Source organism: Ailuropoda melanoleuca, chromosome 2 (assembly GCF_002007445.2).
Source record: "Ailuropoda melanoleuca isolate Jingjing chromosome 2, ASM200744v2, whole genome shotgun sequence".
Lineage (NCBI taxonomy): Eukaryota > Metazoa > Chordata > Mammalia > Carnivora > Ursidae > Ailuropoda > Ailuropoda melanoleuca.
Window position 1 is genome coordinate 169293393 of NC_048219.1, and position 16049 is coordinate 169309441.

General features: G+C 35.2%; 1 protein-coding gene across 1 annotated transcript in view; it reads left to right on the plus strand.

Moving 5' to 3' along the window:
- The window catches only part of PARD3B (par-3 family cell polarity regulator beta), a 1011045-nt gene that overhangs the window by 654540 nt on the left and 340456 nt on the right, over positions 1-16049 (plus strand). Inside the window, exon 16 of the mRNA XM_034655034.1 lies at positions 9593-9637. Coding sequence (XP_034510925.1) covers positions 9593-9637 — 45 coding nt within the window. The remainder of the gene's footprint in view (positions 1-9592; positions 9638-16049) is intronic.

Here is a 16049-nt window from a genome sequence, read left to right on the forward strand (position 1 = left end):
AGAAAGAACCCTGGAAAATCTACAAATATTTGGATCGAGAAAAAAGCTAAGAGAAAACGTAGAAAGTATTTGAATTGAATGAAAGTGAAAACACTGAGTGTCAGAATTTGCGCAACAATAAAAAAAATTGTGGGATGCCACTAAGAGGATAATTTATTACCGAACTATATTAGAAAAAGGAGAAAGATCCTCAAATCAATGACTTCAGTTTTCACTCTAAGAAAATAGAAAAAGTAGGGTAAATTCAACCCAAATTAAGCTTAAAGAAAGAAATCATGAAAGAGTAGAAATCAATGAACTGGAAAAAATTTTTGGAGAAAATCAGTGAAACCTAGGTCTAGTTTTTAAAAAGGTCAAGAAAAATGGTGCCTCATTACCAAGACCAATCAGGATAAAATAAAGACACATGAACATTAACAGGATTGAGAGAAGGGACATCACTATGGATTCTACAGATAATTAAAGAATATTAAAGTACTATTATGAACAACATACTTGACACCTAAGATGAAATGAAATTTCAAATTACTTGAGGGAGACAAACTATCAAACTCATGCAAGAAGAAATAGTCTGAGTAGCCCTATAGCTATTAAAGAAATTGAATTATAGTTAAATACTTTCCTACAAAGAAAACTTTAGGTCCAGATGGTTTCCCTGGTGCGTTCTACTAAGCATTAGTAGGAGGAAATAATATGAATTCTACAGAAACACTTCCAGATAAATAGAGGAGGGAGTACTTCCCCAACTCATTCTATGAAGATGGTGTTACTATAATATGGAAACCAGACAAGGACATTAGAAACCAACAAAAACAAAAACAAAACAAAACCTTTAACTTGATGTCCTTCATTAATGGATACAAAATTATGTTATAAAATTGAGCAAATCGAACCCAACAATGTATAAAAAAGTTCATGATCGAGTGGGATTTATTTCAGGAATGCAAGTTTGGTCTAATATTTGAAATCAATCAATGTTAAGTCACATATTAAGAGACTAAAACACAAATGTATGATCACATCAGTAGATATAGAAAAAGTTATTTGAAAGAATCCAGTATCATTTAATGAAAGAAAAGAATTTAAAGCATATTGCTTGGGAACAAATTTGTGGTAGAATTATGAAGGGAGAAAATGATAAAATGCAAAATTCGGGATTGTGGTTACCTTTGAGTTAAGGAGGAAAGGGAATAAGATCGTAATGAAACACCCATGTGTTTCAAGGCAAAAATACTATTTTTAAACCTAGCAGCTAAAACACAGTGTCTATTTTATTGTCCTTTATATCCCACACATATATTATGGATATTTTAAGGCAATATTTAATCAAAGCAACTTTTAATGCTAGTGGGAGGTTTTTTTTTTGTTGTTGTTGTTGGTTTTTTTTTTTTTTTTCTGAAATCATCATGTAACAGAAAGACCTCTATTTACTCTGTTTGCAGCTTTGGAAATTCGTCACATTTGTGTATTGAAAAAGAATATCCTCTGTACCAAGCATTTCAGGTTTTTTGGAAATGTAATGTGATATTTTCTATAAACAGAATGAACTGCTTGCTTAAGTGGCATACCATGTGAAGAACAGCAGTAAGATTAGTGACAGCAAGCCAAAAATAAACACAGAAGCACTAAAACCCCAGTGGTCAGTTCCATGTAACTCATTCATTAGAGAAGGACAATAAGGTATGGCTAGTCTATGAATTTTATTTTTTTCTACAGTTCACCACTTAAAATATAAGTGAATTGATATTTATTCCAAACAGTCCTACCATGTTTTGTTTTTTATCTAGACCTACCCCAGAATTGGACTCCAATCACCCTTTCCTACCCCTTCCTTGCCAGGAAGGTGTCTTCAAATTACAAGACAAGAATTTTACTAGGTTTATACACATGTGTGTTTCAACATTCATGTAAACATATACATAGCACAATATACATATGTCTCATTCATTCATCTAGAGCCCTGTGGTAAAGGGACATACTCATATTGCTGCTTTCTTTACTCTTACATATTCTGCATCCATTCACTCAACAAACATTAATGAGTAAGCGGTGCTAAGCAAGATTCTAGGGTAACAAGGAAAAACAAGACATACCTTCCTTAAGGTGTTCATACTTTAATGTACCACAGACCATTATTCTCCAAATAATGGAGAAATTTACAAATTTTGGTCCCTAAGCTCAGCGTGGAGACCTAAGAAGATGACTTGGAGAAGGTGACATTTAAATGGAATCTAAAAGCATGTTTGCAGAGCAAGAAAATGGAAGAATTTTCATTACGATTCAGAAGGAATTATTTGTGCTATTCGTGTATTGTACAGATGCATGAAGTTGCATAGCGTGTTCAGAAACATACTTCCTCTGTGCTGGAGTGCAGAGAGCCTAGCAAAAGTGGGTGTGAAAGACGATCTGAGCACCGTTTGTGAGCACCTGCTCCTGCTAGAGTCCATGATAAGTTTTTGCCAGGCTCTGAGTTGCCCCATGCTGGAGGTAAGGGGCAGTATCTGCATTTTACAAATGAGTTCAGTAAGCTTGAAAAAGACTAAGTAAGTAGTCCATAGCCATGCATGTAATTAGTGTCACAGTCCAGGTCCCTTTGACATCAAAGCTTGAGCTCTTCAACTCTTTTTGTGCTACTCCCCATCCATGACTAAAAAAGATGCCGCAGGTGCTCAAAGTTGTCAAACAGAGTAATTGGTTCAAATAGTCAGCCACCTGAAACCTTTATTTACTTTTGTGGATCTTCCTGTCTGTCTCACCTTCTACTGTATTCCTAAAGCTTATCCTTCTTCCTTTATTATACTAGTTATTGCATTATATTATATCAATGAATTATTCCTTTGCCTCTCCTCATTAAACCCCAGCATTAAGTATCTGATTCTTTTGAGAAAGACAGTATTTATTGGATGGATTCAAAAACAAATGACTTAATAAATTGATGAAGGAATGATTTGGTTTTTCCAATGTTCTTTAATGAGATCAAGACAATAGTGTGAGACCATATGAAAAGTGTCAGATTTTCAAACCTTAGATTTAAGATCTCCTAAGAAACATGGAGAAAGGGAATTCTGAAGAGATCCCTGCAAAGTTGTGAACCTGTGACTAGATGCATAACTATGAGGGAGTGGGTCCCGCATTTTCATCTCGTCGCATGGTGGCTGGGGGATACCCTATAATATTAGAAGAAAACTTCAGCTGTTGAGTTCCAAGTGGCTTATTGTCATAGCAGCCACACACCCAGGGATGAGCATGGTGCTTTAGGGGAAGCTGCTAAGAGACATGGTGAGATAAACATTTGCATCATCATCTTGTACTAATTCCCTAACCCTCTTTTCAGCAAAAGCCTTGTTTTGTTTGTTTAGTTTTGTGGGGGTTTTTTTGTTTGTTTCAAGAGATGGAAGAAGTTTTCCACACTTAAGAATTCATAGTGCTGAAAACTCAAAATGTCTCCCCAAGGAGAAACAGTATGCCAGATAGTCATTGACATAAGAAAACACTATAAATTAATGCAGTAAGAGTTCATGGTTACTAAGAAGAGAACTTAATTTACAACTTGAAATAGGTTTGTATTTCTTAGAAATTCTGGAAATCAATCAGTGGTACAGAAATTGATCTACTAAAACAGAAGAAAACTGATGCTTAATATTGGCAACTACATCAGTTTTTTGGGGTTTTTTTTTTTAAGTTCTGAAGGGACAGCTCTGGAAACAAGTTTATTAACCATCAAGGAATTACTTGATATTTAGCTTCCTAGCAAACCATCCAGAAAGAAGTATTTATGGCCTCATTAGAAGATAGATTTTTGTATTGCACCAAACATCACCTTCAAAACTGCAATCTCTGTTATGTCAAAGATATGGAAGTACAAATTAAATGGAACAGAGCTCTGTATGTAAAAGACCAGCATTGTGTCATATTTTCTAGTGCTTCTTTGCACCAAAGGAGCTCCATATGAAGTGGTGGGAATCTGCACACATTTGCATATTCCCATTCATGACATAGTGTTGGCATTCTCAGAAAGAGTAACTGTAGCTGATGGCAATTTTTATCTGAAGAGATTTGTGCATGTTAGCAATATACTGTCTTCTGTCAGCTTAAGTAGAGCATATGGGGCCCATTAACTCACCAAATCTGCCACTGTTCTGCAAATTTTTATTAAGCAAGCGCAGTCCCTAATAGTCACTTATGTTATAGAATGCGTATCAAATGCTATCAATAAGCAAGAGAATTGTTTTCCCCCAGTGAGAATGCATTTGAAGTGTATGAGAAGGCTTGACAAAAGAATAAAATATTTTAAGTGATCACTGAACTAGTATAAATGTATCCTACTGGGAATCCAATGTATGTATTATAAGCACTTTAATGTTTGCCACTAATAAGCTCTCAGAATGCCATCTTTTTCACAGATTTTTCTCCTCTTATTTTCTTGGTTTATGGTTTCTCTCAATTCTAACAATGATCCTGGTTGAGATTAAATCAAAAGACACTGTGTGTTTATCCACAGTTTTTTAAAAGGTGACAGAAGTGTTGAGCAATTCTAATTAGCTTTAAAGGGCTACAGCAAAGACAGCTAGAAACAGAGGCCATCAGGGTGCTATGTTTCCCAAGCAAGTCTTCCTGAATCAGAGGATGCACCAGGGAATTCACAAACATCCAAACCAAAGAGCGTCCCCCTTATGAAGCACTTCATAAGAATTAAATCAGTGTCCATCAATCTTGAGTTGAAGGCCAAGAAGCATGAGCTTAGTATAGAAATCCCATTATCCAAATAAATTCAGAGATAAGAAGAGCAAGTCCACAGTGCTCTCTAAGTATTTAATAATAGTTCCAATAAAAATGTCCATGAATTTCATCTTCAAAAGGTTTCAACATTTCACTGATAATGCTTTGATTACTGTAATATCCTTTTAAGTAATCAAGAGCAAGTAGTACCTGTCCTTGGGTAAAACTGAAGGATAAGAAAGGAAATATAATAGGCTCTGGAAACTGGAAGGAAGGAAGGAAGGAAGGAAGGAAGGAAGGAAGGAAGGAAGGAGGGAGGGAGGAAGAGGAAGAAAAAAGAACAAACAAAAGGAAAAACAAAAGCCCATCATCGGAACCAGAAAAAGAAACCTTGATTCTTGATCCATCACCTCTCTCTGACTAGATGCTTTTGGTGCCTCACCATTTTGGAATGGAAGACCTTCACAACATCCAGCCCACTCATTTTTCAATCTCTTGTAAATAAGGTTTTAGTTCAAAATGACACACCTGTCGTATTCCTACTGCTACTATTCCAATCGCTGTGCTATCTAAATATTATGCAGTGAAATGAGTAGACTTAACCTCCAGCCCCAAGAGATAACCTTATAGTAGCTCAAAGGTAATCTGAGTTATAAAGGAAGTTGGGTATTAATTATAACACTTGTCATTTTTTAAAAAGTGGTGGTAGTGTATGTAATTTTACCTCATTTTCTCATTTGCTACTCTTATTTAAATCACTTCCCAGGACTAAGCATGTGCATAAAAGATGATTGTTCCCAATTTAACCTTTTAAATAAAGTGTATTCTATTAATTAAGTCATTATAGTCCCCTCTCTTTTCCATGATGTATATTCATTTATTCATTTATCATGCCATATGTAAGAATCCACTGCCAAAGCCAAATTCATAAAAAGTTACTCCTGTGNTCCTTTTTCAGAATAACTACACATAATAAGACCATATAGTCTGAATAATGTATTTCCTCTGTCTTTCTTCCGCTATAAGATGAACGAGGAGACAGTTAAACTGAGAGGTAAAATGGGCTGTGCATGTTGGATTATCCATGAGGTAACAATTCAAGTACCTACCTGCAGGCATTGTATTCTCACAAGTGTTTTCTCCCTCTGTTCCTTTATCATCCCAGGAAGTGAAACCATAAACACCACCACCATCATCAAATACACAACCTTTACCACTCCCACAGTTTTTATTTATCAAAAGTTTTCATTTATTGAGACGTATGTACCTGGCACGGTGCTCAGTGCTTTTGTATGTTTTTTTTCCACTTAGTTCCACAATTCCTTGTGGATTTTTCACACAAGGAAACGAAGGTTGAAAACAACTTAGTAGCTTGCCTGGTAAAGCTGACATTTCAACTCATATCTATCTCATTATTAGCTATCATGTTATTCTGCCTTTCTATTTAGGTTCCTGTTAATAATGATGATAGCAGTCTGTATTTATTAAACACTTACTATATGATCTTCTAAGTGCTTTGCATAAATTTATACCCGTAATCTTCACTACAAGCCTATGGAGGAAGCAATATTATCCTCATTTTATATATGGCTGAGGCTCAGGGAGTTCAAATAAATTGCATATGACTAGTAAGTTTCCAAGTCAGGATTTTAACTCAGATGATTTCTCATTTGCAAAATGGGAATGAATATTTTAGCTTAAGCTTATTAGAATGCTAAATTTCCAAACATGCTAAACAAAATTATAGCTAATACTTGTTGATATTTATCACCACAGAAAGACTTCTATTAATAACAAAAATTCAAATATAAAGGATAATAGTTTTCTAACATATAAGTATTTGTCAAGTGTTTTCTTCTACTCATGCAACTGATGATTCAAAGAATATAACAAATTCTTCTATGACTTATCACAAGTATAGTGGAGTGGTTAAGAGTGCAATGTTTAAGTTCTGGATCCTCCACGTTGGAGGTGTGCTTCAGTTTCTTTATCTGTAAAGTAAAGAGAATAATAATAATAATAATAATACCTATCTTTATAGGTCATCTTGAGAATTAAGTGAATTATTAGCTATAAAGTACGTAGGACAGAACCTCCACATTGCAAGTGCTAAGTATTAGCCACTAGTGTTATTATTTTTAAATCATCATCGTTTTCCAGTTCTTTTCTATTNAGTGCTCAGTGCTTTTGTATGTTTTTTTTCCACTTAGTTCCACAATTCCTTGTGGATTTTTCACACAAGGAAACGAAGGTTGAAAACAACTTAGTAGCTTGCCTGGTAAAGCTGACATTTCAACTCATATCTATCTCATTATTAGCTATCATGTTATTCTGCCTTTCTATTTAGGTTCCTGTTAATAATGATGATAGCAGTCTGTATTTATTAAACACTTACTATATGATCTTCTAAGTGCTTTGCATAAATTTATACCCGTAATCTTCACTACAAGCCTATGGAGGAAGCAATATTATCCTCATTTTATATATGGCTGAGGCTCAGGGAGTTCAAATAAATTGCATATGACTAGTAAGTTTCCAAGTCAGGATTTTAACTCAGATGATTTCTCATTTGCAAAATGGGAATGAATATTTTAGCTTAAGCTTATTAGAATGCTAAATTTCCAAACATGCTAAACAAAATTATAGCTAATACTTGTTGATATTTATCACCACAGAAAGACTTCTATTAATAACAAAAATTCAAATATAAAGGATAATAGTTTTCTAACATATAAGTATTTGTCAAGTGTTTTCTTCTACTCATGCAACTGATGATTCAAAGAATATAACAAATTCTTCTATGACTTATCACAAGTATAGTGGAGTGGTTAAGAGTGCAATGTTTAAGTTCTGGATCCTCCACGTTGGAGGTGTGCTTCAGTTTCTTTATCTGTAAAGTAAAGAGAATAATAATAATAATAATACCTATCTTTATAGGTCATCTTGAGGATTAAGTGAATTATTAGCTATAAAGTACGTAGGACAGAATCTCCACATTACAAGTGCTAAGTATTAGCCACTAGTGTTATTATTTTTAAATCATCATCATTTTCCAGTTCTTTTCTATTTATACTGTAAATTCTACTGTAAATTTTTTTAGACCTGAAAAAGCCAGAATTTGGCCCACAGTTGGAGCCTGATGAGTATGGACTGACATATTCAACTAGAAATATGAAGAAAAGTCTGATAAGATTTTTAAGAAGTTAATAAAATACTAGGAGAATCACAGACAAGTAGTTTTTGTCTAGAAAATAAAGAAATAACTTAGAAAAGGAGGGTAAGTGGGAGTGGGAAGATCTGTGTATAATAACTGGCTTGATGAAATATGACTGATGGTGTAGGCAAAGGAAGTACAGGCATACTCCTCTGAGACCTCTAGTGTTCGGGAAAATGGAGGAGGTCTTCTTTGTCAGCAAATTTCACTTCACGTTGCTCAATCCTTGAGCATCAGATTTTTATAGACTAACACAGCCAATAGCACATAGCAAATAATGAAGAACTGTTGTTGGATTTGAAGTGATAGTCTATGCAGAGAGCTTAAGGATTAAGAACTTCGCATCTATGTTTTTGAGAGATATTGGGTAATAGCTTTCATATAATGTCATTGCCTAATATTGGTATCAGCATCATACCAGCCTCATAGAATGAGTAGAGAAATGTTCCCTCCTCTGAATTTACTGAAAGAATTTCTGAGAATTGGTGTAATTTCTCCCTTAAATGTGTGGTAGAATTCACCAGTGAAGCCATCTGGGTCTAGAGTTTTTTTTTGGGTGGGAAAGTTTTAACTACAAATTCATTAAAAACAACAACAACAACAACAAAACCATAGGGTCATTCAGATTATGTATTTCTTCCAACATAAGTTTGGATAACTTGTGTCTTTCAAAAATTGATGTATTTCATCAGAGCCGTATTAATCTAGGGTAAAATTTTTTTTTCATGACTGAAGCAAGGTTCTTCATCTTTTTCTTCATGGCCTTGAATTATGAATCTATCTGGCCATTGGGACTAGGCACTATTCCCAGCCCTGTGTGAACTTCAGACACTCTTCCCATTATACTTTTGGGTGGTTCCCAGGTCTTGGGTAGTTTCCTCACGTGTGTGTGATCATTAGTATATTCAACTAAATATATGAGGAGATCTCGGCAGATCTCAGCAAGGGTTCTGGGTAAGTCTTTCCTCTCCGGTTATCTGCCTACAGATGTCATCTGCCTTGGTTTCCCCAGACATTCAGGTCCATGTGCTCAGGCTGGGATGTCACCAGGCTCTGCTGTTTCCCTCCTTATACCACAATCTGGAAACTTTCTCCAGACAAATAAGCTGGAGCGGTTATAGGATTCACCTCACTTGCTTTCCATCTCTGCTGCCTAACGTCTAATCCCTTGATTGCCACTGTTCCATGTTTTATGTATTTAATTTTTTTTCAAGAGTGATTGTAAATCTGTCCCCTTTTACTCCAGGTAAAGAAGTCCAGTCCTAGCATATTGAATATATATATATAGCTATTACACTCAAAAAATTTTTATTATATATTATACAGCTCTAGGCCCATGAATTTAATTTCTCCTTTTGTAGGTGCGAAAACAATAGCCCAATTAACAGAGCTGAAAGTACTGAAAATTAAAAGAAAATAAAATTATATTCATAGACAATCTAATGTGTGTGTGTGTGTGTGTGTGTGTATTACTTCATAGCTGCCTTTAAAATAGCTACGAAAAGAAATGAGGCACCCCAGGTAGGCTGGGTAACATTTTTTTTCTCAATTTTTTTCCAGTAAAAGATTTAACTTCTTATGAATCTATTTCAATTTATTGTTCAAAAAATGGCTGATTTACAAGCAGGCCTGATCCTTGTCTCTTTTATTTCTTCTCAGTGCCAGATGAAAGCAAAGTCCACTCATTGGCTGCTCACAAATCGGGTAAGAAACTCCTTGTAACGGACTTTATATTCTCCTTCCTGGAAATTGCTGGCTGTGTTTGAGTAACAGTTGGAACCTATTTCCATCCACTAGTCACTGAAAGGCTTGCTAATTAATACATGAGATGTCTCTGACTTCCACAAAGATGAATTATTGCTTGGCTCTGTGTGTAGTGGCATAATGTATGCTGACTCAAAATGTTTGAGAGGAAAGGATAAAGGTTTCCAAAAACTAATAATTATAAAACCAAAAATCTTAAACCTGTTTGCCAGCTGAACACTTAAAACAACAAAAAAATTATAAGGAAAATCCAAGAAAGTTTAAAACTCTTTCCCATGATGACTTTCACATGACAGTGGCAGAACAAAGAGCTCCTGAACAAGAAAAATGTGACCATTTCTCCTCAAAAAAGGAATAGTTGTTTTGTTTTGTTTTGTTTTGTTTTGTTTTGTTTTGTTTTGTTTTGTTTGCTTGTCATCAAAGAGAATCACACCCAAGATGGCCGTATTATATTTCTTTAGACTAAGGAATGAGCTCCCTCATTCCTAGAGGTTCTCCAGGAAGTCCACAAGAATCTCTGCGAGTTTCCTGGGTCTTTCTCTGTTATGTGGGAGACACCTTCCAGTCAAAAATCCAAGCTTTTCCTTCGTTGTCAAGTGGTTTGTTTCTATCCCTTTGCCCTTCATCGTTGCTTTTTCACTTTGATTGAAAACACTTAGTGCTACCAAATTTGCAAATACTACAGTGATCCCTTTGCTCTACGGGTGTGTTATTAGGGAAAGAATATCCATTTTACTCTTAGGCTTGCCACTGCAAATAACAGAAGAGTTACAATTTGTTGACATCCCCCTGTTTCTGAAACAAAGAAAGTCTTTCCCGTCACCAAGTGTCTCCTGTGTTTATGTGCTAATTATGTTTCCAGCAGTAAGTGGCCTTGATGCCTCATTACTTCCATCATGTTCCAGGGCAAGAGTATGATTTTTTTTTCTTTTCCTCTTTCTCCAGATTCTCTTGTGATAACAGCAGGGAAGGGCTGGTTCACAACTCTTAGATATTTTTTTTCTTTTCGGCTGCTCCTAATAAAGAGCCTAAGAGGTTAAAGCACCGTGAAGGAAAAGATTTCTCTGAGAGTGATAAACCGCAGAGTGCTGCTTTCCCCCATCATCCTTGTCTATTACATTCTCTACTACTGGAAATATTTTTAGGAGCCTAAAAGGGAAGTTCTCGTGACGAGGAACTCCAAGGATAGCCTGTATTATTTTCATCTTCAGTGCACCTTAAATAGTACTGCTTATCATTAGTTCTGTTACCCAGATTAACACTTGAAAATTAAAGCCTTTTTATGTACTGGGATAGGCTTCAAGGTAAAAAAATAAATAAAATAAAATAAAATAAAATGGAAGCAGTTTTTAAAACTGTTTGTCAATCTGGTTTTTGAAAATGAGCAAATAAACTTTTTGACTTTTTTCCAGAAAATCAAATCTTATTCTGATCTTAATTTCCAAACAAGTTCCTGTCAGCCAGTGACTGAAAATTTATTGCCACTCTTTTTTTAAAAATAGTAAAAAAGAATTACCCTAAGTACAAAACTTGAAATAATTTCCAAATTGAAAAAAAATGACAAAAATGGCATAATTTTAAACCTGTCAGGTTAATTGTAAGCTCCACATGGCAGCCTTACTCTCTAGCTGGTTAATAAAAATAGTATCAACAGTCTTTATAGCATATGAACCATGCTGCTTAAATATATCAGGTGTTTTAAAGATTTCTGGTTCCTAATGAACTACTAGTACAATATTCACCATTTTACATTTCGGAGTCCTTGCATACCCTATCACGGTGTCATTGAGCTTTTCACTGGCCATCTGTGGAATCAGTGCAAATGCTGAGAACAACCAGAACATTACTCACTCTGGAGCAGAAGTGGCATACAAGAAAACCCAATAAAGAGGGCTAACCAATCACCTAAAATTATATACTCTAGAGTTACAGTAAGTGGGGTCACTCTAAGACAGTAGAGACCATTCCTGAGAAAATACCAAGCAGCATTAAAAAAAATCTACAACTAAGGTTATAAATTTATAAAGATATATAAAAATTTACAACTTATATAAATTACTATACTCCAAGAATATACCCTCCCCCACTTTTTATATTTATTTCTTTTGGAAAATATATCTTGAATTATAATGATCCTCAAAAAACTCATCCCTCATGTAATGTGCAACTCCCCTACGCATGCAGCACTTAGGCAGAACAATTTCTGAGGCGGGGACAGTGGATGGTAAAAGAGGATTAAGAGTCCTTTTGCTTCTGGTAACGTCTTTCAGTTACACAAATCATCTTGAAAATTCACCTAATATGTAACTGTAGTCTCAATCTGGTACAGTCTGTGACCACTAAGCAAGTTACCAGCTGGACTATAATGTCTGATGTTCCATGATCATACTTGTCTCACCAGTGTTAAAAGAGATCATTCAGTGTCTTTTCGTTTCACTTTTCCCCTCCCCAAATATTTCCTCTGGAATATTTAAGTAAAAAGGTGATATCTCTTTTGCTAAAAAGGAAGAGTATCCCCCTCTGTCTCTTTTTAATTATAGAAATGTGGGCAGCTTTCATACTATCCAAGACCATCAGGAAGTTAAATTAAATTGTATGTGCTGACCTGAATCTATCATCCATCTTCTTATTTGGGACGATATTCAATATTCTAATAAATTCATCTGAGTTAAAGTTTCTTCTGAGTCAGCTACTTAGTGTGTAGAGAGCCATTTCATGCCAAGTTCCATCTGTTGATCTGGCTTGGGTACCTCCCAAATTTGTGACAGTATTTTTGGCACCCTTTCCTTGGCTTAATCTTTAAATGGTTGACTCTTCAAAGCTCAGATCAAATCAAAGGCTCAGGTAAGATAAATCTTTCTAATACTTTTGGCCTAAAATACAGTCCCCTTACCCCTTCTGGAATCAGTTCAGTATTCTTGAGATTTTTCTAACGGCCTACCTCGGGGGTTCCCAAGAGGGCAGCGTCTCATACGTTAGCTGGGAAGCAGGCAGGATGTTCTGTTGTCAATCTTGTAGGGTCCTCCTCCATGTATGAGAGGTATCAATGTCTCTGGAGTGGTGAGACCTACCCAGAGAAGTTAAGAACAAAGTGCCTTTTACTTGGTTCCTTTAAGAAAAATCACATTTCAGAGAGCCTTAAAAATCAAAAATGTGTCCTTCCTTATCTTATTAATTGACAAAATTCTGACAAAATACAAATCTTAGTAAATGCAGGGGGTTTAAAAAAACTTCAGCAAAATGTATATTTTAAGCAATGAAACCAATTTTTAATGATTTCAGTATTCTAAGGGAACATTAGAATCCAAAGAAAATGACATCAAATTTGGCATAGCTTTTTTTTAAAATTATGCTTTAATTTTGACTATACAGACTCATAAACTATATCTGAGAAGGAATCATTTCTTTTTTTTCCCCTACATACTGAGCTGACACCTAAACTAATAGTTTAATGCTCCTCCACATTTTAGTCAGAAAGGACTTATAAATTTTACTTTTTTACTATGTCTTAATTTTTTTTTGTTTTGATTTACTGCTTGGAGCTGTTTTAATATGTATTGACTGTCTGCAGAGATCTGTGCTGACCCAGCTCTTTGAGATGATGCAGTACTGAAGAAAGCCGATGAGTTCTTCTTTATGAGCTCTGACATATTAATTAGCAAAATGGACTAAAAAGCTTTCCTATTTCTATTTTAATTCCTTACATTCTCAAACACCTGTCTATATAGCTGTAAAACAGGCAAGTCTGTAAAAGTAATGGTTGGCAGTAAGACGAGACCTTTTCTGAGATAAGTTTATCAATTAATGAGCAAATATTCATTAACAGTCTAAGGAGATAGCTCTGTAGAGGTGCCTTGCAGCCACTAAGTGTGTGGATATCTTAACACATTTTACTGGTAAGGAAGCTGAAGCTCCCGGGCATTTAAATACTTGTTCTCTTAGCTGGTAACTAGTATGGGTGAGGTTACGAACCCAGATACTGTGTGGTAAAGCCTATGCTTTGGCCAATTCGTTTTCCACCAGCATGTGCCAAACACTTCAGTCCCAGAGACAGAGAAGACTACGGTTCTAGTTGGAAAACATGATACACATATCAAAATATCCTATAAATTCTTACCTTTTGCCAACTCTGACTGAACAAGGAACGCCATAAGTATAATTTCTCTAGCAAACGATTCTAACTCAATGAGCATGAGAGGGATATCTAATCTGATCATTCTTGATTTTGTTTCCCTGCATGTATATATGTATGTGTATATATATTTATATGAAAGTGTGGGCCAAGTTAAGAGATATGTAAGAGAGAAAATATGCATGTGATGTGCGTGCATTATGTATAAATTACAGCAAATGTGCATGTGATGTGTATCCTTACAGCAAAGGCTGAAAGTTTAATATGTAAGTTGCTAACTTGGCAGACCTTACGTTCTGTTCTAAATGCATTGTGTGTAAACTTTATATTTAGAATGTTCGAGTGTAGCCAAAGAAATCTCTAGATCTTTCCAAAGAAATAGAGCTCTTAAAAGCACAAGGTGATCAGATAGTCACTTTAATACAAGAGCAATGTGCTATTAAATGACATTTCATAAATTTTGTCGAGTATGCATTTAAAATTTGGAGCACCAACTATAGTCATTTTTCATGAGTCTGAATTGAATTTTTCCTGGCTTTTTATTGTTATTGTTGGTGAGGAACTAAATCTTCGAGTTAGTGGGTAGTGGACTTAAACTCTGTTTCTTTCCTTATCAGTTGGTTAAGGTAACACTATATGGTTATATGTTTGGACAAAAATCTTTATTAGGTACTTCCTAAGCTTTTGTCACTTGTTATGTTGGATAAATACAGCTTTAGACACAAGAAATATATACATTCTCATATCCTCCAGCTTGTTTTACATTTCCATGGGATTCAGGATGTTATTTAAAAAAATAGCAATATGTATAAGCTTCTTTCAATACAAACTTGATTATAAAGCAACCCCAGTATTTCCCATGTTGTAAAGGTTACTGAATACTCTGGTCTCTAAAATTCAATGAACCAAATTGAATTAGAAACAAATATATCAGTCTTTTTAGAAATGTGATTTGATTCTTTGCTAGTCAAATATGGTGCAGGTGTGTGCATCTCTGAATTTCATGAGTAAATAGAGTCTACATGCTTTTACAAATCAAATTTCAAAATTAATTATTTCAGTTCCACTCATGTTTATTAAATGCCCACTCTGTGACAGGTGTTATATGAAGTGCTGGAGATACAAAGTGACATAAGACATCGTCTCTGTCTTAGAAAAAATTTTTTGAAATGGTAGGGAGAAAGACATATAAATGCCTGATTAAATATTGGTTTGGTACCTTTATGCTGAAGAGTACAGTGCAGAAATCTCACAGAGAAAAATTTGCTTGATTCTGCTTGGGATTGGGGGATGGCTGTCATATTTCAGAAAGAAAATGTTTCCAGAGCAGGATCTGAAAGATAAATAGAAGTTGAAGGAATAAAAAAGGTCAATGCTAAAACATTTCAGGCATATGGAAAGTTATGAGAACTTGAAACATCATGGTATGTTCACAAAACTATAAGCAATTCAGTGTCGCACAAATGCAAGTGGAGGAGGAACAGATACCAGGTTGAGCCAGTAGGCAGGAGATTTAATCATGAGGAGCTCTTACCAAATGGAAAAATGTGTATTTTATCCTACAGGCTAAGAGAATCCAAACTGATTAAAGGAGAGGGTTGACCAGTTTTATATTGTAGTACTGTTACTCCGTTGGCTGTGGTGACTTGATGGACAAAAAAAATTGAGGAGAATAGTTAACAGACTGTTGCTGTAGTCCAGATAAGAGATGACGTGAGCATAAATTCAAGTGAATCACAATGCAAATAGAAAGAAAAGTAAAACATATTTAAGAAATAAAGCTTTGATTTTTTTTTTTATTAAACTTAGTGGGTGAATGAGGAAGAAGATCCAATTTGATTCTCAGTGTATCAGTCAGCTATTGCTACACCTATGCTGCATAACAAAGTCAAGAGCAAACATTTATTTCTTGATCACATATCTTCATGTGGGTGGGGACTTGCTGATCTCAGAAGTGTTTGGCTGGGCTTAGCACCAATCTACAGTTTACGTTTTTATGGTTTTATATTATTATTCTCCTTGGAACAGTGGTTTCCTGAGGAAAGTATTTTTGATAACAAAAGTGATAAGATGGAAATAGGGTAGATAGAAAAGACCTGTAAGCTATGTGTCAAAGCCATGGAGTATTAAGTCACATGACCGTGAAGGTAGTAGAGGAGAATGAGAGGCAGAAGTAGAGGGAGGTGTGGCAGGATGGCTTGAGCTGGGAAGGTGTAGGGA